The sequence below is a fragment of the Alligator sinensis genome, unplaced genomic scaffold (genome assembly GCF_000455745.1).
Source record: "Alligator sinensis unplaced genomic scaffold, ASM45574v1 scaffold583_1, whole genome shotgun sequence".
In the NCBI taxonomy this organism is placed as follows: Eukaryota; Metazoa; Chordata; order Crocodylia; family Alligatoridae; genus Alligator; species Alligator sinensis.
The window spans coordinates 1,470,606-1,492,844 of NW_005841983.1; the positions used below are offsets into that span (position 1 = coordinate 1,470,606).

General features: G+C 41.4%; 1 protein-coding gene across 4 annotated transcripts in view; it reads left to right on the forward strand.

Annotated features, from left to right (window-relative positions):
• The first annotated feature begins 308 nt into the window (after positions 1-308).
• SCML2 (Scm polycomb group protein like 2) overlaps positions 309-22,239 on the forward strand; it is a 109,564-nt gene continuing 87,633 nt past the window's right edge. For 3 of the 4 annotated variants that reach the window (XM_025201110.1, XM_014518796.2, XM_025201109.1), the window contains exons 1-3: positions 309-393; positions 11,475-11,540; positions 17,370-17,474. Coding sequence is in view for 2 of the 4 variants with exons in the window: in XM_014518796.2 (XP_014374282.1) it covers positions 17,453-17,474 (22 nt within the window). In the remaining 2 variants the exon portion in view is untranslated. The remainder of the gene's footprint in view (positions 394-11,474; positions 11,541-17,369; positions 17,475-22,239) is intronic. The other variant, XM_025201107.1, reaches the window with a different exon arrangement.

A 22,239-nucleotide genomic window follows, 5' to 3' on the forward strand; every position in this document is an offset into this window, starting at 1 on the left:
AGCTGGTACTCGTGTGTGTGTGTGGCCCGCGTGTGTATGGCGGCGGTGCTCACGTGTATGTCTGGAGGGTGGTGTGCGTGGGTTTATGTGGGGCTGGTACCCATATATGTGTACGTATGTGTGACTAGATAGCGGTACGCGTGTGTTTGGCGGCGGTGCTCACGTGCGTACGGAGGGCGGTGCGTGTGTGCATGTGGAGCTGTTCCCCGAGTGCGTGTGCCCGTGTCCCCGCGCGGGGCTCAGGCAGGCTCGGGGCCGGGCCGGGCCGGGCCGGGCGGGGCAGGGAGGCGGCGGGCGAGCGCCCCCGGTGGCCCCCGGGAGAGCCGGGCGCGCAGGGAAGCTCCGGGGGGGCAGCCGCGGCGCTGGGGGTGCGGCCGCCCGGGGCCGCCGGAGGTGTGTCCGTGTGCACGGCTGTTCCCGCTGCGTGTGTGCGACTGTGTGACCAGGTGTTTGCCTGTGCGTGACTCTGCCTGTGTTGTGTGCGAGACCCTGTGTCTGTCACCGTCCGACCTCGTGTGTCTGTGTTGAGTGTGTGCGCGCGTATCTGCATGTGCGTGTGTTTGTGACTGACCGTATGCTTGCCTGTGTGTGACTGTGCCTGTGTTGTGTGTGAGACTGTCTGTCACCGTCCAACCTTGTGTGTTTGTGTCTTCATGTGCATGTGTCTGTTCTATGTGCATGTGTGTGTTGCGTGTCTGGTGCGTGTGTGTGTTTGGGACTATCTGACCATATGTTTGCCTGTGTGTGACTGTGCCTGTGTTGTGTGCAAGACCTTGTGTCTGTCACTGTCTGACCTTGTGTGTGACTGTGCGCGCGTGCGTGCATGAGACTGTTCATCTGTTGTGTGTGTTAGGGTGTCTGTTGCATGTGTGTGTGACAGTCTGTGACTGTATGACTCTGTCAGCATGTCTGTGTTGTGCCTGTGTGTATGACTGCGTCTGTGTGTTGGTGGCTCTTGTTACCTGTGTGTTTATGACCATTTCTCTGTGCCCGTGTGTTGGTCTGTGTGTGACTGTGCCTGTTACGTGTGAGACCCTGTGACTTGTGACTGTGTGTGTGTAGCCTTCCCCCCTGGCAGGGTCCCAGCCAGCTCAGAGCTCCCTGCTCTGTCTAGGCAGGAGCTGAGGTGGAGGTCAGTTATGGCTGGGGAAAGCCCTCCCCATCCCCCTGCCTCCCCCACCCCAAGTTTGGGGTCACTTTGGTGCATATTTGATGCTGCAGGACACTGCACTGGGGCAACCCCAGGGGGGTGCTGGGTTCTGCACTGCCCGTCGCCTACCTCTTCCCCCACAACCCCTGCCCTCCCTCAGGGCTGTCTCTGCGCCTGCCTGGGCACAACTCCAGCCACAAGCTTTCCGTGGTGGTTGTGGCTGGGAGGGAGGGAGGAAGGGAGAGAGGGTGGGTTTCTCTCTGCAGGCAGCTCAAGCGGCAGGCAGCTCAAGCTTCGTGGATTCCCTCTCCAGCTTGGCCAGAGGAGCAGGGAATAAGGTTTCCTTGTTGCTTCCGATGTGTTTGCATAGCCAGGGGTGAGTCAATGCCCCTCTGTTCAAGAGGGGCCTTGGCCGCGCCATGCTTTCTGTGGTGCTGCTCCCGAGTTCGTTGTGCAGGCAGGCAGGCAGTCAGTCACAAGCACTTGTAGTAAAAAGCATGAGCTGTAGAAGAGCCAGTCACTCAGAAGTGTGTGAGCTGTACAAGAGTTTAGGATAGAAAGCTGCCCCTGATCAGCCCCTGACTTGGAAGTGCCACCTGCTTTCCACTGTTGCTTTTCAGTGCCACTGAAAACCTGCCTGATTTTACTCTGGACCATAACACAAAATGAATTAATACTTGTAAATATCCCTATCAACGTATAGGTATAGATATCTCTATTGATCTATAGAGATATTGATGATCAAGAGATTTACAAGTATTAATTTCATTTTATAATTTGGAGTAAAATGAGGTTTTTAGTGGTGCTGAACAGCAGTAGTGGAAACCAGCTGGCACTTCCAAGTCACTGGCTGATATAAATGTTATATCTATAGTTATAATGTAATCTGGAGTGCTGTGTCCAGTTTTGGACCCCCCACTACAAAAGGATGTGGACAAATTGGAGGGAGTCCAGCAGAGGGCAACAAAAATGGTTTGAGGGCTGCGGAACCTATCTTGTGAGGAGAGGTTCAGGAAATGTCCGTCTGGAGAAGAGAAGACGGAGCGGGGATTTAATAGCAGCCTTCAGTTACCTGAAGTGGGGTTCAAAAGAGGATGGAGCTAAAATGTTCTCAGTGGTGGCAGATGACAAACAAGGAGCAATGGTCTCAAGTTGCAGCAAGGGAAGTTTAGGTTGCATATTAGGGAAAACTTTCTAACTAGGAGGGTAGTGAAGCACTGGAACCGGTTACCAAAGAGGTGGTGGAATCTCCATCCTTGGAGGTTTTTAAGATTCAAATAGACAAAGCTTTGGCTGGGATAACCTACTTGGGGATGGTCCTGCTTTGGGATGGTCCTGCTTTGAGCAGGGGGGTGAACTAGATGACCTCCTGAGGTCCCTTCCAACCCTAATTTTCTATGATTGTATGATTAATTTTCACATGCATTTATGCAATACATAAGTATGCCTCTTTACCAAACATTGAGATAAACATAAGATTACTAATGCAGCAATTTGCTTTAAGAAAATGATCACGTTGTCATGCTTAGAGTTGGTCAATCGATCACTTTTCATACTGTAGTAGGAAGAGTAAAGAATAAATCACCTTTGGGTCTAAAGGGAACATTTTCTATGTCTAAAAAGAATGTTATGGTAAAACACACATAAAGATGGGCTTTAAAATAATTTAAGGCATACACAAATGATTGCTGAGTGAGTTAGAGTGGATTATGGTGGATTATTCTTTAGAGCTATGTTATTTAATACCCCTTTGGATTGCTTTGTTCAAAATTGACAAAGTATGAAAAAACCAACTACAGGCTTCATAAAAATAATTCTCTTCACATTACTCATCAGTACTGTCTTTAGTCGTTAGGGCAAATTGCAGAACAGATTGCAGCATTGTAGTAATTAAGTGGAACCTTATTTTATTAAAGTTAAATTTCATGCTCAGTTAAACTTTAGGAATAGAAAAGCACTTTCATGTGTGTTTCTTTCCTAAGTACTTGCTTATTGCAGTTTAAAATATGTTAATACCTTTCTTCTCCCTACAGTCACTTTCTACTCATTCTGATTAATCAACTGTAAAAGGCTACAACAATAATTAAACAGCCTTAGAGCCAAAGATTATATTTTATAGGCAAGAAGTGCTTTTGTCCAGGTATGTCAGTATTTTGGTGCGATATTTCAGGTTAAAAAATCATCTTCATTTCAAAATATGCAGAGTGAGTCATAACAGGTGAATCCTTCAAGTGATTCCTAACAAGTCTAGTCAGCAAAAGAATTAAAAATCCCATACATTTTTAAAATTGAATGATGGCTTTCAAAATATACTTACTTCAGATATAAACTGCTTCTCCATACAAACTTGATGTATAATCTTAACTGAATATGGGTTCTTTCATTTTTTTTTTCTGCCAAAATATTGCAGCTTTACATTAATTGAAGGCTTTTTAAGATTGGTCATGGTGTGGACCAAATCTTAATAGCTTGCAAATGTCGGGGGAAGCTTTCTGTGAGCCAATTGCTTCATATCACTGTAGCAACTACAGAAATTGCTTACATGGGAATGTAATGGTGAGAAAGCATTTACTGAATTTCTATTTGTGTTTTCAAGCAGTTGAGCAGCAGGAAATAAGTAGAAGAGCCAACACCATGTGGGCAGCCAGCTCTCTGTTTTACCAGCCAGTGCTCCACAGACCACCAGTAGTTTACAGATCACTGAACCCTGTGGCAGTTCATTCAGAAAACTTATTTGTACAGTCAAACTGCTTGTTTATTTTTGGAGGGGGAAAGGTAATTTTTAAAAAAAGAGTACTTAATATTTACTGTACCCTGTGGAGTTGGTATAAAGAAAAAAGATGTTAAGAGAGTAGAGCAAGTTTCTGATCTTTGTGTTCAGTATTTTATTGACTGGAAGCTTTACAGCAGTGGTAAATAATACATAATAGAACATGTCTTCTGTTTCAGAGAGTTCAGACCACAACAGGTTAGAATGTTTTTGACACTATGGGTATCTGCTTTAAATCTCTGGGCTTATCTTTTGAATCATGTGTAGGTGTTTGCACCACTAACAGTATTAAAATTGCATCGGGCTCAATAGAACCCTTAGAAAGATCTAATGGCACCCTGGTTGAGAATTGCCGCTTTACAGTAATAAAAGCAAGGTGCAAAGAAGAAGAGTATGATGTAAAACCAAGGTTAATTTTTCCGTTTCAGATTATCACTAAACTGAAGGTCTTTTAACTAATGTCTGATGAGCATTTTGAATGTTAAAATCAGCAACATTATGTCAGCTAATTCTTTGCTGCAAATCTGAAGATTTTTTGGCTGTTTTTTATACATCTATATCAGTGTATTTGGGAATGAATACCCTGCAATAGTTCAGTTTTTCAAAATATGCTTCTTTTCTAGTTATTGGGGGGGTGGGGGGGAAGATAAATTGCTGGTACAAGAAGGAACTGTGTAAATGACCAAAGCTTGGCTCTGGCTTTGATGTCTGGAGAGATCGTCTACCTTTTAAAAACATGTTTATATGATAAATTTTCTTCTTCACTTAAAAAGATTCAGTGGAAAAAACAGCCTCAATGTTTTAAGTTGGGTCTCTTCTGACGTGGCTCATTACAGTGAGCATGTAGATGTTTCCTGTCCTGGACTTACTGGATATAAATGCAGTGTTAAGAGTACAGTTAATGGCAAACTGCTTTTTGCTGTTGCTTAATATCAAAGAAGATGTTGGTGGTATTTTAAGTGCAAGACTGAGCATATCAACTCACCAGCATGATGTTAAATGATTCAGAGGAACCTGTTCTTTCATTTTAAAAGATGATGACCTGGTCTTCCTCCAGACAAGAGGATAAGAAAGATGGTAAAACAAAGCCATAAACATCCTGCTGTCTGCATGAGGGTCCCTTGTATGCAGTTAAATCATGTCTTGTATACTGTGATGACTGCTTGTGTAACACCTCTTTTGTTTCTTACAAAGCCTGTGGAAAAGTAAAAAAATAAGTAAATTCCAATTGATTTTTCAAGTAGGTTCCAGCATGGCTCCTACCAGAGATGCACATGCACCTTCTTCATACACAATATTTATTTTGAATAGCAGTGTCTACCATGGTCTCACATACCCATTCCCCTGGGAGCAAGAGACAGAACAGAATGTGATTTGGTTGGAGCATCTGCAACACTTTATTAGCTCCCTCCATGGTTGCAAGACTGCACTTGGACTAAATTTGGGGCAAAAAACCCAATACTTCCAAATCTGAGTTTATATTAAAAAACAAAAGCTACTCCACTAATCTTCTGTCCATCTCCTTCTACAATGGAGAGAAATGTTATGTACCCATCACACTGAGCTTTCAGGGCTTAAATTCTGCTCAAACTGTGACAGACTCCAATACCTCATCCATCTGGGGGAGTGCCACAACCTCCATAAAAGTGCAGTATACAGTCCTTCTTTTTGGAGATTTGCAGGTCAGGGATCATGTGGCTCCATTGTACTTGCTTGAGCAAGTAATGTGCTTCACTTGAAAGCACTTCTAAAGCATCAACTGATTGTCTTCAAGGAGTGTCTTTTTGAGCAGATACCATACACCAGTGATGAGTCATAAAACACACTCTGAGGTTTCAAATAGCTTTTAATAGCTTTTGACTTAGCTATACTTCCATATAGTTACCCAGTCCTCAAGGATTTGTTATAGATCAATAGTGTCAAAAACAGTTTGACTTGTTGTGGTCTTTCTGAGTTCTTGCAATAGAAGAATTGCTTTTGTATTTTTTCATAGTCAACAAATGAAAGTGAAGAACTAACTTTTGTGAGGATGCCTTGATTCTGATGTGCTTGGAGTATAAAAAAGGTTGAGAATTACTGCCATGCACAGAAAGGCAGGTGAGAAAAATGCTGTTGAAAGTGAGACCAGGCAACTCAGATTTTGCCCTGAAGTTTGGACTGCTATATCCACACTGCCAGCTCCTTCAGCACCCAGTACTGACTAATTCAGTCTGTGTGCCTTGGGCACATATAGTGTCATTAGGACTGGTCCAATGGCAGGACTAGTTGGAGTCTAAACACCGTTAAGAGCAGCAAGAAGAGAACAGTCATCAGTTCTCCAAGAATGAATCACTTAAGTCTTCCACTTAGGTGGCTCAGTGAACCAGCACTGGGCTATTTGTGGTTCTGATTATGGAATGATTGAGATTTCCTCTTGGGATGTCTGTCATTGGAGTGAGAGAGACAGAGGCACAGGATTCAGAGTTGAGACATTAACTTGCAGTACTGTATTTTGAAGACTTGTGTTTGTTACTGCTGCTTCCATTCCGTGCTGCTCCCGAGCATTGGCAGGGATGCCTCTCCCTTATTTTTTGAGAGCTGTCCTAGACCTTACATATAGACTGTCACCTTGAAAGACATGAGGAATTGGGCCAACCCAGTGCAAATGGGTAATATCCACATACTGGGCTGTGCTAGATCCTATTCTGAGAGGTCTTAAAGAGGATGCAAGTAGGAATCCTACTTTCTCATTACTTAAATCACGAACATGGAGCCATATCAGCACTGAAAACCTGGGAGTAATGCAAAAATAAAATCATCTCCTGCTTGCATTGAAAGAGTTGGCATCGTGGTCTGACAAAGCCATAGCTGCCATTTCTGTGGCAGCTGATTTTAATTTGAAGACTCTCTGACAGCTTATTTTTTTGGCAATTTGACCTCAATTTGAGCAATCCTGATTGTCTCTCCAGGAATGAGGGCATACTAGATCCAACCAATGACTGACAAACTGTAGCTCACTTCTAAATGAGTGAAGTGCTATTGAGTACCCTTTGAAAACTTCAGGCATGTCTGTTCTTAACCAAATTCAGGATTCTGGGTAGTCATAGTGGTATAGGACATCTCAAAAGTAATGCTTGCGATCAGAGATCTTGAAAGGCTGGATCTTTAGAGATGGAATCTTACTCATCTGTATTTTTGCAACACATGTGGCAAACTACCAGGCATTGCTTGTCAAATATAATTACCTAATATGGACATATTTCCCATTTGGGAGAATAGATATCTTCAGGACCAGGGTAGGGTCAAGTGTTCTATCTGGAGGTTGCTGCAGACTTTGACCTCTTACAGGAAGTCTTACAAATATTAGCCTCAACATTGATAGGCTCATCCTTATTCTCAGGACAGATGGCCAGAATACCTGTGCTTGAAATTAAGGCATTTCATCTGCTGCTGTCCCCACATCCCATCTTCTGCTGTCTCCTCTTAACTATCATGCTCATGTACAGTAGCTGATGAGAATGTGAGGAGCCAGAAACCTTATCTTTGGGAGACCTTGTCCCACTGGGCTGTGTTTTGGTATCAATGCATACAAATGGGAATTGGACATAGCTGCACATGTTTATCCCGTTAACCTCCATGATTATCCCATTAACCTATTCATAGTTTCATAGTTTGTAGGGTCGGAAGGGACCTGAGTAGATCATCAAGCCTGACCCCCTGCCATGGCAGGAAAGAGTACTGGGGTCAAACGACCCCGGCAAGGTGCGTGTCTAGCCTCCTCTTAAAGACCCCCAGGGTAGGAGCCAGCACCACTTCTCTCGGAAGTTGGTTTCAGATCCTAGCTGCCCTGACAGTGAAGTAGTGCCTCCTGATGTCTAGTCTGAATCTACCCTCTGCCAGCTTGTGACCATTATTTCTTGTCACTCCTGGCAGTGCTCGGGGGAACAGGGACTCCCCCAATGCCTGCTGGTCCCCTCTGACTAGTTTGTAACAGGCCACTAGATCCCCCCTCAGCCTTCTCTTGTGGAGGCTGAACAGGTTCAGGTCTCTTAACCTCCATGCCCTTCCCCTCAATCCTTTCTCTCACTCCCAAAATTTACTCTCTGGGGGTCCCTTCTAGCAAGAGTCTCACAGAAAGAAATACTGTATTTGCTTGCATACCACACGCACCTTTCTTCCCAAAAATCAGCCCTCCAAAACGGGTGTGTGTCTGTTACAGAGAAGCTAGTTTTCCTTTGTTGGAATCGAAGCAGGGTAGAATAGAGCAAGCAGACACTGACTCATTGCTCTCAAGATGGCTACAGCTTCTCTCTGGGGCTGCAAATAGAAGGGTGGAATCCAAAGTTAACTTCTCAGCTGTTGGTGAGGCAGTAGCTTTTTGTTGAAGAGCCACTGACCTGGCTGAGGGTGAGTGAGCTGCTGCGTGCAGTCTGTAGTATCTTGATGAGAGTCGTGGTGTGGAAGCAACACTTTATTATTTTCAGGAATTTATATCAAAAGATAATTACTGTAAAGAAGTAACAGACTTGGTCCTGCCCTCACAAGGGTCTGGGGTCTAGCCTTATTGCTGTTCTGCCATACCAGGAAGTTCCTGCAGCTTCATCCAGACTGTCTCCTGAGATGTCACACTTCCTGGGCACTCTCCTGAGTCCTCAGTCACACAGTTGGCCATGGCTCTGGAAAAAATCTTTTTTTCCCGCCTATAATCTGTCTTCCAAAAATAAGGTGCATGGTTTTTTTTGGGAGTGTGTGATGTGTGAGCAGATATGGTAGTTCCATTGCCTCATCAAGAAGAAGTTTCTCAGGAGCAGAAAACAGGAGGCTTTACTTTGCCTCAGGGGGCCATACCCCCCCACCCCTGCTTTGGCTAGAGAGCAGAGGGGCAGGGCCAGCCCTGCTCTCTGGAGAAGACAGCACAGCACAGCACAGCCCAGGGCTGCAAAGCATGCTGGAGTGCTGGGGGACTCTGCTTAAACTTGAATGAGGAAGGGGTCTGGAACAGAAGTTCCCAGTTTGACCTCAGTTAGTTAAGTCTGATACTACATTCAACCAGGTTTATCTTAAACCAGTTTCAGCCATTTTGAAACCCATTTACGTGCACTGAACTTTTGTTCTGTTACAGGTGTAAACCAGTTTCTTATCATTTACATTGGTTTATGTGTAACTTCTGTCCCTAGCCAGGTTGTTAGGAAAGGGAGGGTGGGATGCAGTTGCTCCACCCTTTATACACTGGCATGAGAGCACATGAAGATAAAGGACCTGATGGATACTGTTGTTCAAAAATTCCAGTCTCGGATGTACAAGTCAGTGGTACACTTATACTACATCATCTTGGGGAACTGTAGTTACTGTTGAATAGGTAACCCTGCTTTCCTAGCAAGTATAGATGAGATGAGTAGTGCTTAATGTTACTCATCTGATTCTGTCCATATTTGCTTACTCCTTCCATGTACACACAGTATCATCTTTATCTCATCACAGCTCTTTGGGGCTGTGTATCTGTTCTGTGAGGTTTTGAGGTGGGATAAAAGATCTCTGTTCTTACTGAACTTGCTATTGCTAAAAAAACAAAACAAAACCTACTCTGGGATACGCAGTCCACAATTAATCACCTGGGACTCCTTAATTTTAATGTTCCATGAACAGCAGATGCTGGCACTAGAACATTTTAAGTGTGTTTCAAGGGACACTGAATTTTTTTAATGGACTAAGATTTTTAAAGAGCTTGCTATTACACTTGTTTAATGCCTAAAAACCCTCCCTTACAGTTAAATTTTGTTAGAAGGTATTTTTCTTCCCCCATATTGATGTGAGAGGGTTACTTTTCATCAAAGAAACATCTTATGACCTAAAAGGGATAAGCTTGTTTTGACACAAGATGAGGCCAGATGCACAAAGTAAACAGCCAAAGCAATAGTTCCTTTTGAATTCCTTGAAGTTAAAGTAATCTTAGGGGCCAGGTGTATCAGACACAGCCTTCTCAGAAGATTTTTCAAGTTGATGGTGTCACCATAACATACAGGCAACACTAAACCAGTTTATACAGCTCTCCACTTGTCTAATAGTGTCTTAAATAAATAAGGCAGTAGGATACAAGGCAGACTGCATAATTTTGTCCTTTCAGCTTTGAAAATTACACAGTTTTAATTACATTGAATTAATTAAAACTGTGAAATGATAGGGAAAAGGATTTTCTGGAAAATATGAGTTATGTATTTGACTGGTTTCTTTAAATTGCTGTTTTCTTAAAGTAATGTGATATCCCTTTTAGCTTAGGCAAAGAGTAAGTAGATTGAGCTTTTGATCATTTTTAGTGTATATTAGCGCAAGGAGCATCTGACACTTGTAAAGCTCACCTACGAGTATCACCATTTTGTGTAGGTGAGTAGATGAATTGAAGTGTGTATTTTTATTTAAGCACCTTGTAGAATCTATCATGGTTAGATTGAGGGAAGCTCAATGGACTCTTGTAATCCTTGTGTATTTGTTAAAATCCATTTAGAAAAGTTTAATATGTAAGTGAAGCCCATGTGTTAGAGCTGAGTGGACGTTTCACTGCTGTGTAGCTGAGCCAGATTTAATAATGGCAAATGTATAGATATGACTAAAAAGCAAAAACAACTGTTAGCATGTGTATTAATCTTCAGTATTTATCACTTGCCTGTGTGCCTCCTATGCACTCAAGCACTCTGAGGAGCCTTTTGGGCTGTGCTGGATCCTGCTGGCATTGGCAAGTTATCTCTTGTTCATGCTTTTTAGGTTGACTATGTACTTATAGCTCTCAGGACTGTAATTTCCCCCATACTCCCTGAAAAAAGAATGAATTAATCTGGTCTTTCTAGGCTTCTGCTAAAATCTAAATTGCACCACGCTATCTATTGTTTCAGTAGTTACTTTGCATGTTAAATTCCCACGAAGTAGTTTGAATACAAAAAATGATTTTACAGTGAAATAAATGTTCCATTCAGCTCTACAACTTTATTAAAAATCAACTTATGGCTGATGAATTTGGACAATACTGCTATTTACTATGCTTGATATTGTGTTCAAAGGGTATTGGAGATAAGCACTGTGTCTGAAGTACTGTGCTAAAATGGTAGACCTAACAATGATATTGTCTTGTTCATTTCAGAGTTAACAGTGAGATAAAAGAGGCAGTCAGCACCCGTCAGAGCCGTCATCAGTGTTACTCTGTTTATTGGAAGTCTTTCTGAGTAGCCATGAGGGTTAAAAACCTATTTTTAAATGACTTTCAATTCTGAATCACTCTACGGTGGCAAGGGGTGGATTTCATAGCCAAATAATATACAGAGTTCATGTGTTAAACCATTGCTGATTCTAGCTGCAGTCCTTCTAGGTTAGACTTTCTGGTAGCCCCAAATCCTCCACACTGTCATAGGATTTCACTGCACATTCTCTAACTGCCCCTTGTATACTACCTGTTGCTTGTCTGGCCAAATGTAGACAGCTCCATGGGGATCTGTAGTGCCTGGTTCCATGCTAGCCTCTGGGCATTTCTCAACGTACTTCTAACAGCAATTCCTTCCTCTTCCCCTTTACCTGTTTTCTTTGCAGTTTCCTCAAAGGTATGCTGTGTGCCTCTAAGAACAAATAGAGAGCTCCTTGCTGTGGCAAATAAGGGTAAGTTAAGGAAAGAAAGGTTAAGATTGAACAGGGCACAACAATTATGTGATGTGGAGATTCAGTACATGTAAAAAATTAGAAAATGGAGTTATTTTTAAGTTCAAGATTTTGTTTACTTCTTGGCAGAAATTGGTGATAATGATTTGAACAGGGTCAGGGTTGTGGCCTGATGAGTATAGCGGGGCTTGTTTGGGGATATGGAAAATGACATAGACGTATGAGAAAATAAATTTACCAAGTTCATGGTTTGCCCAACGTTTGTGTTATGTAACTAAGCTGTAGTAAAAATAAAATGTTGCCTAATTATTGTACTTTGACCTTTTTTAAGGGTTAGAGAGAATACCTAATTTCATTTTAAACAAACATTTACCTACAATCTTAAATATTACAGAAATATTATTATCTCTTCTAACAAATTACTGTCTACTAAGAAATCTCAGCTAAGTTCATATAATTTAAAAATGGTTCAAGACATACCTTTGAGTTATTAGAATATGGAACTCCTCCCCTTAAAATATCTCCTTTGGCCTCTTGTACAGCCAGATGCTAACATTAAGATTTTGGTTTTAATTGTATTTAGAGCTCTTAATGGGGCTGGGTTCCAGCTCTCTCTCTGAGCTGCTGGCACCTTACATCCCACTTCATTTTTAAGGTCTGATGATTTAGGGTTGTTAAAACCTGACAGTGGGATGGGAAAGCTTTTTTGCATCTGTAGTGCTAGGGAAGCAGTATGGCCTCCCTCCTATCCTTAAAAGTATTGTTGAACAGCTGATTTTGAATCAAGTTTCATACTTTTATATCAGAGTGGTATTAGTATAAGGATTATGTTTATTTTTTATCTGTATAACACCACCTCATGTTTCTAGAAATGAATTAATTTTGAAATCTAATTTACATTGAAATATTTATGCTTTTGGTTATTTTGAATTTTGCAGCTACATCAGCAAGCTTAATTTTTTGTAATAATGAAATCTTTATATAATAATATGTGGCTTGTTTTATATTCACAATAGAAAATTTGAAGAGTAGTGAAGAAGAGTTAATTCAAATAAAGTCTGTTCAGTGAAAACTGATTTTTCATTTGGTTTTGTGATATCTTCAGTCTAAATGATGTTTGAAGTGCCTTTATAACACATTCTTTTAGTTGAAAATGTATCACTATTTATGCCAATTATCTGTTGCATATTGTACAGTAAACCTTTTTATAGTCTTTTTTACAATATGCAAGTAAAGAAAACTATTTGTATTGTTCTTCAAAACAACTATTAACACGGGATATTTTTGTTAAGTAATACATATAACTAATGCTTTGAATTCGGCAATTTAAGAAATACTTTGCTATATCTAATTTGTTTTTACTAACCAGCTGATCTATTATATTTACTATTTTAATAATACAATTCTCTGAAAAAGCCAATACATGCAAGAAAAATTGGCTCAGCATTTTTATCAAATAGTAAAGAAGGCTTCTGGAGCTGTTTATCAGCCTTGCATAAACATGTGAAAACTGAACTTCTGCTTGAACCTGTCCTTCTCCTTTTAAAAAAGTATGGAATAAAAGGAATTCTCCTTTAGACCCAATTCTGTATAAAAACAGAAATAAATGCTTCTACTTATGAAGGAAGGAAAAACTATTCAACTGATGTCAGTAAGATGTTTGCCATCTTTGTGCATAGTTACTTGTGTGACAGTCTCCTTTGGAATAGTAGTAAATGGTTCTGGGACCCAGAATGTCAGATATATTGTCTCAGAGTACATAGCAAAAGTTATTTTAAAATACTTAACATTATATACATTTGTAAATCGCCTGTCTTTTCTCATTCCCTTCTGGCCCCCAAGACTTATCAACATTTTATTGAAGTTTTTCTTCTCTTAAAAATAAGAAATGGGTTTATACTGATTGAATTAAGACAATACTTTTTCATATATTTTGAAAATCAGCTGAAAGAGGCACCATTCACTTAAAATTTACACATTTTGGAACCTTTGTACGTGGGTCTGTATTGCTGTTGTGCCTGGAATCCTGAGTCCGAATCATTACTATTGTAGTATGCACTCGACAGTATTAAACTAAAATAGTTTCTGCCATGAAAAGCTTTAAACCAGGATGCAGCCCTGGGTATAACAACCTGGAAAGAGAAGGCAAAGGGCAGATGAGGGAAAAGATTGAGAGTCAGATGATATAGACTAGCTACCTGCATCACTGAATAACCTGCACTTATGTATAATGTTATAAAGCTGTAGTGTAAAACGCTGTATGACAATGTTACAAGCAAAGTGAAGATATGTATAAATGAAGGTCAGAGAGAGAAATATTTGGGTTCTTGTCAGCTTGCCTGTGTATAGGCAAGTTTCAGTGTTCAGCCTGCTAGCAGAGGTCCTATGCTGTTTGTATAGTGTTCACAGAGAATCCAAGGTAAGAGTAAATGTTAAGAAAATGTAAAGAACAGTTTTGGGGGGCAGGGAGGGGAGTAAAATTTTAGGGGAGGTATAGTATTTGAAACTACTTTTAATTAGATTTCAAGTTGACTGTCACTTTAAACACGTTAAAGTGTGAGATTGATTAAATATTCTTACATGTCTGACTTGGTATTTTGTAGTTGTGTTTTATGAAAAAAAATGAAAGTGGACTGACCTGGCTGTGTGTCCCACCCAGCCAAAATTCCCCATTGACTCTCTTCTTTGTGATTGAGAACTAGAAAATTGGGTCTTTGAATTACACCATCAGCATTGATAGGACTAAAACATAACTGACATCAGGAAAGTCTCCTCTCCTTCCTCACAGTTTACCTGAGCTGAGAACAGCTGACTGGCTGGCATGAAAGGCTGCAATAAAAACAAAACAAAACAAAACAAAACAAAAAACCCTCTTACCTTCTCTGCTGGTTGTCAAACCAAGAACCAGTAGGAGCTTACTTTTCTTTGAACCTCATTGTGTTTCTCTATGTGACATGTATTTTGCTGTATTCGTGTGAGCAAGCAGAATGTTGGAATAAATAATTTGTTCCTTATAGCACAAGATTTGGTTTGGAATATTTACCTGGTGTGCTTGTTTGTGTGAGTGGCATGGATAAAGTAGAAAAGACAGTTGTGATCACTTTAAAAAATACCACTGCTTGCCTTTCAAGGGTATTTTTTAGAATTGGAAGAGCAGTATTAAAGTAGATGGAAAATAGTTTCCAGTCTCTGACATTTTAGTGTTGCATTATAGTAATGTTGGACGTTATGAGGCTTGTCCATAGATACATTGTTAACCAAGCGTTCTCACAGTGGGAGGTGACTAGTAAGGGTGAATGAGGCCTGACAACAAAAGCCTTATCAGGAAGTTAAAGGCAGACCCAGGCTCTTCATCTGATTTAAAATTAACTGCAGTTGGGGAAGCTGAAGAGGCAAGGGACAACACTGAATTTAGTGGAGTTTGAAATCCCAGATGTAAGTAGTGTTGGTAGCGAGGATGTGGACTCCTCCATAGTTTTATTTTATTGGGTTCCATTTGTGAATATTTAACATTGAAGCTAATGTTGTACTTTCTGTGTCTAGTCTTTTTGCCTTTTAATTTCCAGTTTGCCTAGCTTACTTAGTTCCAGTGATTTATTGTTGAATTGCCTTATTGATGGTAATTTTTCCAAAGCCTAACTTGACTCTTCTTGAGACATTTCTTGTCTGTGGCTGACGTGCACTGATCCTAGTTTTTATTTATTTCTTTTTCTTTGCTTTTAGCTTTTATGCCATTCCCCTTCATTCACTTTCTCTGTTGATGTCTTATCTCTGTTCCTGTACTTCTGTTGTTGCATCTGTATTTCCTTCTCTGTATCATAATCCCACTCTGCTCATTTCCTCCTTTATTTCTGTCTCTCAGCTCCTAAATTTATATTAGTCTTCTCTCTTACTTCAACACATTTCTTTTTATCATCTGCTCTGCTTGCTTTCTAAACTCACCCATTCAGAGATGTTGTAAACTTCTCCACACTCTTGCCCAGGGAGCTGTGCAGGCTTTACTTTCCATATTTGTCCTCTTTTTATTCCTTAATTTTGAGGGGGAGGGGAGTGTGCTACATTTTGTTGATCAGAAGGCCAGACATAAATTGCATGAGAAGAGTTTGTCTGGGCTAGGGAGTTTGCAGTGGATGATGCTGATGACAAACCATCAGGAAGGCAGGTAATTAAGTGGGGCGAACTAAAGTAAGCCCTACCTCTACTCCAGAAAGTGTTTATACCCCAGCTTTGACTAACTCACGCTCTCTTGGGTGAAACTTAGTTTCCATAATGCTGTTTTGAAGCAGCCTGGTAGTTTCTAGCTGGAGGCTTAGAAGTGTAGTTTTCAAGTACAGCTTCATATATGGCTAAAAAGAATTTCTAAAAGCTCACCTAATAAGAACACTGAATAGAATAAATTAGGCTTTTAAGTAACACCTTTTCTAAATAGCAGCGTACTTTATGCCTGCTTGTTGGGTTTGCACTTTAGAACTTCCAATTGTCTTACATTTTTAACAGGCTGGTAGGCATGCTGTAAAATAGTCTATCTGGTGCTACATGAGCTAATGAAATGCTGGAATCCTTTTTATGTTTCTGACAGACACTCCAGTTGTGTTAAACTTGATGACTATCACTGCAGGGTTGGAATCTTTATTACTGCACCAAGTGCAATCTGGTGATTGGAACAAAAAAGATAAAAACCATGCACAGTTTTAAAGTAATCCACCCATAAAAGGAGTTACTTTGACTCTGCATCACCTTCCATACTTTATTACTGAAGAGGACAAGTTTTGGATTACGTTTTGTGGAATTCTGCAATAGTTTCAAACTTATTTGGATGTTTAAACGGATTGCCACCCCTAATAGTGATGGCTATTTATGCATATTAGTATGGAGCAAAAATTGTTTTACTTTTCTGTTAATATTTAATTTTAGTTATTGTAATAATTATATTTAAATGTTCTGGTGTATTGGTAGTGCTTCTATAGCATGCCTAGCTTTGCAAATATATCTAACATGTAGAAATGTGCTTCTTGAGTCAAATTTTATTTTGGGGACCCTGTGTAAATTACAAAAATCTTAAAACATGGTTTTATTAACCATAACATAATTGGAACTGACAGTCTTGAAGGTAAATTGTTGAAATTGAATTGGTAATCAAAATTTGTTTAATATTTTTGTCCTGAATAAATTTTCACAGAGAACAGAAAAACAGAAAGATTTGCCAGCATTGTTGCTGCCAGACTTGCACATATGTTACTTTTGATTTCACCGGAAAGCAGGTGAAATTCAGCAGCAAAGGTACAGCTAGCAGCAAAAAATGTATATTGTTTTTGATAGCGGTGTAGTGGCTCAGCTCTTTTTTAAAATTCACAACAATACAGACCTGAGCTGTATTTGAGACTAGTGTTGCTCTAATGGGTATCTATATTCGGATATCACTTACCACATATATTAGCAGGCAGTTGTATCACACTTTATTGTGATGTGGTCCCCAACTTCAGATTATTTCTCCCTACCTCTTAAAGTGCACATTTCCCCACAAGGGTTTTTTTCAAATAGATCATTGTTAGAGAGAGAGAGAAACTTAAAACCTATTTTTTCATGCTGAATCCATTGGTTTAGGCAACTCACTACCTGATCTTTTTCCCCCACTTTTTATGGTTTATTTTAATACAAACATTGAAGCTTCTCATTTCCCTCTTCTTTTTCTAATATTGCTTTGATCTGACTCTTGTTTACACAGCGTTTCTCAACCAATAACTTGTTAAACTTTTGCTTGTTTAAAATTGAGGCATAGTAGTTTTTGTATTGGGCTTATAACTAACTTGCTATATCACTGCTCTGCAGGAACCTGTTGTGCTGAAAGGAAGAATTAACTGGTCTTTCAACTTCAGCCTTTTTATTGTGAAAGGGAAGATCACAGAATTACCATGGGGAGAACAGCAGCTAAAGGTAAGGTTGGTGGCTTTCATCTAAAAGGAAAGAATATAGGGGGGGGGGAATAAAAACTACTTTGGAGTATTTGAGGTATGGCTTTAGCTATAAGAGAGAATTATTGTATGTTGTTAGACTGAAGAAGTAGGATACCAGTATGCATAGAACTTGGAACTAAAGCAAGAAAGAAAGACATGCTAAATTCACTCTTTTGTACTTCTGAAATTAACTTGAAATTTCATGTAAACTAACTGCTGTTCTCTGATAGTCTTGAAAAACAGTGTCCCATTAGAAAACTTAAATACTTATCTAAATATATTGTTAAGTAAAATATCCTTTGCTGGCTTCTATAACTACTGTATGCTTTAGAAGAAGGATACTGTATAATATCAGGAATTTGAATTTTATGGCAGTGACCTGCATCAGCAGCTATCTTTGCAAGCCTTTGTAGATAAAATAAATTATTTGTTTGAAGCAGTTCAGTTATCCACAACTTGTGGCATTCCCCTAAGGCATATCTTTTCATGTTCTATATCTGCAAAAGTTAATCGTGAATTAAATAATGGACCAATTTCAGGGGAGAGGCTTCAGCAGAAGAGAATACATTGCTGAACTAAAATGTGAATGAAATGAAAATACTGCTTCTTGAGGGGACCCTGACTGCTGGAACTGAATTTTTCCTGCTTTTCAGCTTTAAAGCAAGCATATCTAATCTTATAGAAGATTGCTAAGACTTTTTTCACTTAGTTTAAGCTCTTCATCTCTCCAGAGCAATTTTTTTCTCTGCAGCTATTACCTTGAAAATGATTGCTGGCTTTGCTGCATTAGATCTTCTGTGATGAAACAATGATGCATGCAGTAGTTGCGCTAGCTGATGTAGAGCCAGTTGAGGAAACCTATAACTTCCCTGGGTAACTTCTTGCATGTCTGTTGCCTGATACCATACAAGACTGTGACCGACTCCTTCCAGACAGTTAGGCATGAGCTCCTTCTGGTAGCATAAACCTAAAGAACAGGAAACACAGGTAGAATATGATATTCCAGATTCTGTATGCTTTAGTTTCTTGAAACTGAGTTTTTATTCTGGGGTGGCTAGAAGGGCATATACATAGTATCTGCTATATTCATTAGCAAACCATTGCTTCTTCACACCAGCTGTCATCACAGGTCTTCAGAGAGACTGAATCATCTGTGTAAGGAAATGCTGACATGTCTCAATCCTCTATTTGTTCAGATGAAATCTTGTGTGATTGAAAGAGTAATTTCTCCCCATCTGGTACCCCAGGAATGTTCAGGGGTTATGAGGATGAGAGCAAAGACTTCTTAGAGGGGGGAACTTCCTCCCATACTGTAAGACTTAGCTTGGGTTGAGGATTCCAGGTGATATCTCGGCTCTTTAGAATAAGTCCCTAACAAGTAGGTATGCAAATCTTGAGAGTGACCTTTTGTCAGCTTTCTGTCCCACAAGGACATTAAGTAAATAGTCTTGAGTCTTGAGAGAAGACAGGTGCATACTTTTCAAGTTACTATACCACATTTATTGTCTCTCCCCAAATGCTAATCCTACCCTGGGGTACATGGTCACAGTAATCGTCTCATTGTTTTAAAGACCAGCTGTGCCAAAAATGGAGTGGTCTTTCTGAAGCCAGGAAACTTGGTATTAGCAGGAACCATAAAATAGTCAACTAAATCATTTTATTGCTTCCACAAATCTGAGCCAGTGGTTCTCAGTAGGGCTGTCCTGTCCAAAGCTTTGGTAGCTGATAGGATTCAGAGGAGATTCGGCTCGATTCGGGGACCAAATCTCTGAATCGAATTGATTTGAAGCATCCAAATAGATTCAGAAAAGCTTTGGGAAAAATATTCGGCCATAGACTAAACAGGCAGCTGACACCTGCCTCCAGCTGGTAAATCTGTTGGGGTTGGGGGAGGGAGGGATTGGAGTGAGGGCTGGGACAAGCTGCCCAGCCAGGGCAGCAGGGTGCGTTACTTGGGGAGGGGCAGCGGGGCCCGGGATGCAGGCATGGTAACGCTGGGAGTGAGGGCTTTGCCCTGCTGCTGCTTTCCCAGTCGGGGTCAGGGTGGGTTGGACGCGGGCACAGCTCGCTCTAGGCGGAAGCAGAAGTGGGCAGGTGGCAGCAGGGCATAGTCCCCACTCCCAGCACTGTCGTGCCTGCATCCATGCCTGCCACATGAGCTGGCAAACAGCAGTGCGGCAGAGCCCCTGCTCTCAGTGTTGATGCAGCCGTGGTAGCGCTGGGAGCGGGGGCTATACCATATTGCCGCCTGGAACGAGTTGCACTTGCATCGCGCCCCCTGTGCGCTGGCTGGGTAAGCGACAGCAAGGCAGAGCGCTCGCAGCTCTCCCCGCTGGGGCAGAGGTAGGCGCAGCTGGAGGAGCTGCAGGAACAACCCCAGTGGCTGTGCTGCCTGGCCCCATCCCCCACCTGGTCCCAGCCTCCTGGGGAAAAAAAAATGCCCCACACTCACCGGCTGCAGGAGCAGCGCTTGGGGCCTCTGGGTGCTCATGGCAGACCCCCCCCACACACAGCGGGGAGGGCAGTGGGATTCGCCCCCTGCCCCATGGCGCAGGTGCAGGGTGGCTTGGTAGGGCACCGCGCGCTGTCTGGGAGCTGGGGCAGCTCCACCTGTCAGCCGGAGCTTCTGGTTCCATTCCCCAACTCTCTGATCATTCCCTTAGCAATTCCTGGAGGGGCACGGCCCCCAGATCTGCACACTGGGTTTCAGCAGGCTGCTGCTGCTGCTTGGGGAAATAGCTCAGAGCCGCTGCCATCCCGCATCATCTGGGGGCCCGCTCCCCCTGGGAAGAGCTGGAGAAAAGATCAGGGAACTGGAGGAATGTTCAGGGAACTGAACATTCCCATAGTCCCCGGTTCGATTTCCCAACTCCTGGTTTGATTCGCCTGGGAGGTGGGGCGGCTTCACGTGTCAGCCGGAGCCCGGTGGCACCCAGCCCCAGCTTGCAGACAGGGCACGGCACCCTGATGAGCCATGCTGCACCCATGCCATGGGGCAGCTGCTGAGTGGATGGTGTTCTCCGCTGCCCTCCACTGCTCTGCACCGTGCAGGGGGGCTCTGCCATGAGTGCCCAGAGGCCCCAATCACTGCTCCTGCATCTGGTGAGTGTGGAGGTTTTTGTTTTTTTTTAAAGTGCTGGGACTAGGCTGGCGCCGGGCGGGGAATGGGGCCAGGTAGGGCAGCCATGGGGGCTTTTCCTGTGGCTCCTCCTGCTGTTCCTGCCTCTCCCTGGATGGGGGGAGCTGCAGGAGAACCTGCAGCCACCTGACTGTGCCTGCCTTTCCCCGGCCGGTCCGAACCTTCCAAAGCTGATTTGGCCAAATCGATTCAGGACAGTGATCTGAATCTCTGAATCAAATCACTGTCATCTGAATTGGCTGAATCCAAATCTGAATCGAATACGTCCCTATTCGTGCAGGCCTCTTTCTCAACCGTTTTAGGCTCAAGGTACCCATGGATAGGGTCAAGGCACCCTTCCCAGCTCTTAGTTTTCACTCATTTTTTGACTATAGAAAAACAATAGAGAGATTCTTCTGTTGCAGAGAACTGAGAGAGACCACAACAGGTCAGAAAGTTTTTGACCCAGGAATTCCTACTTGAAATCTCTGGGTTTATCTTGTGAATCGTATTTACACACCTAACAATGCTAACAATGTGTGGCACCCCATGGCACCTTTGAAAGGATCTCATGGCATCCCAGGATGCCCTGGAACCCTGGTTGAGGATCGTTGCTCTAAGCTCTCAATTCTGAGCCCCTGGTGGATCACAAGGCAATAAAAATGCTTAGGTTGGTCTCTATTTAGTCTTTGATTTCTTGCATGATGGATGTGGTTGCTCTAGCCTCTTTTTAACTAGTAATCTCGTCAGCAGAAGCTTGTGACTAGAGGTAGGACAGATCAAATTAAAGCAGCAAACAAAATCTTGTTTAAAAGATTTTCCTTTTTAATCTTGTATTGCATTTGTAGTATTTATTTTTCTGTAAAAATGTTGATCCACATTAGTTGGCAATGGTTAAAACATTGATTTGTATTTAAATATAGTATTTACTATAAATTCGACACTACTTTTTTGCTAATTAGGAGGAAACTATATCTGTAAACATTTATTAATTCATATGGTTTAACATACATCTGTTCAGATTCTTAATTTACTTTTATAATGGTGAATGAAACATTCTTTTGCTCAGGTGATTATTAGTTTTTAAAATTGTGGTTGTTCCAGTTTCTGCTTGGAGGAGAACTGAAGTATTAAAAATGCACCAAAACATCGTTTTAATTTAAAAAAAAATTTTTTTAAACAGTTACTTTAAATTTAGTGGATACATAGGATTTCCTATGAAGAATTTCCATAGAAGAAGTTCAGCAAAACATTTTTGCATGATATTGTTAGACAAAAGTATGTTCTGTGGTTAATACTTCAAATGATTTATTTTGGGTCACTTCAGAGTTTTAAAATCGATAGGACTTCTCTGAGTGTGCCTAGCTTTCATTCATAAATTGGAAGTGGGAGCCAAGCTCTTCTGCTTTTTTTTTAAACTTCTAGTTAGCTTGTCAACTTTGAAGGTATAAGTAACTGAATAAACTGAATTCATTGAAATGAAGAAAACCTTTTTTTTCACATGTGCAGAAGAAACTATTGCTATGAAAAGCTGATTTAAAATGTCAGCAAAGTATGGGCACCTATACACGTACCAGACATCTGCTCCAATGTGTGGTAATTAGGATTATTAATTAACATGGTTCAG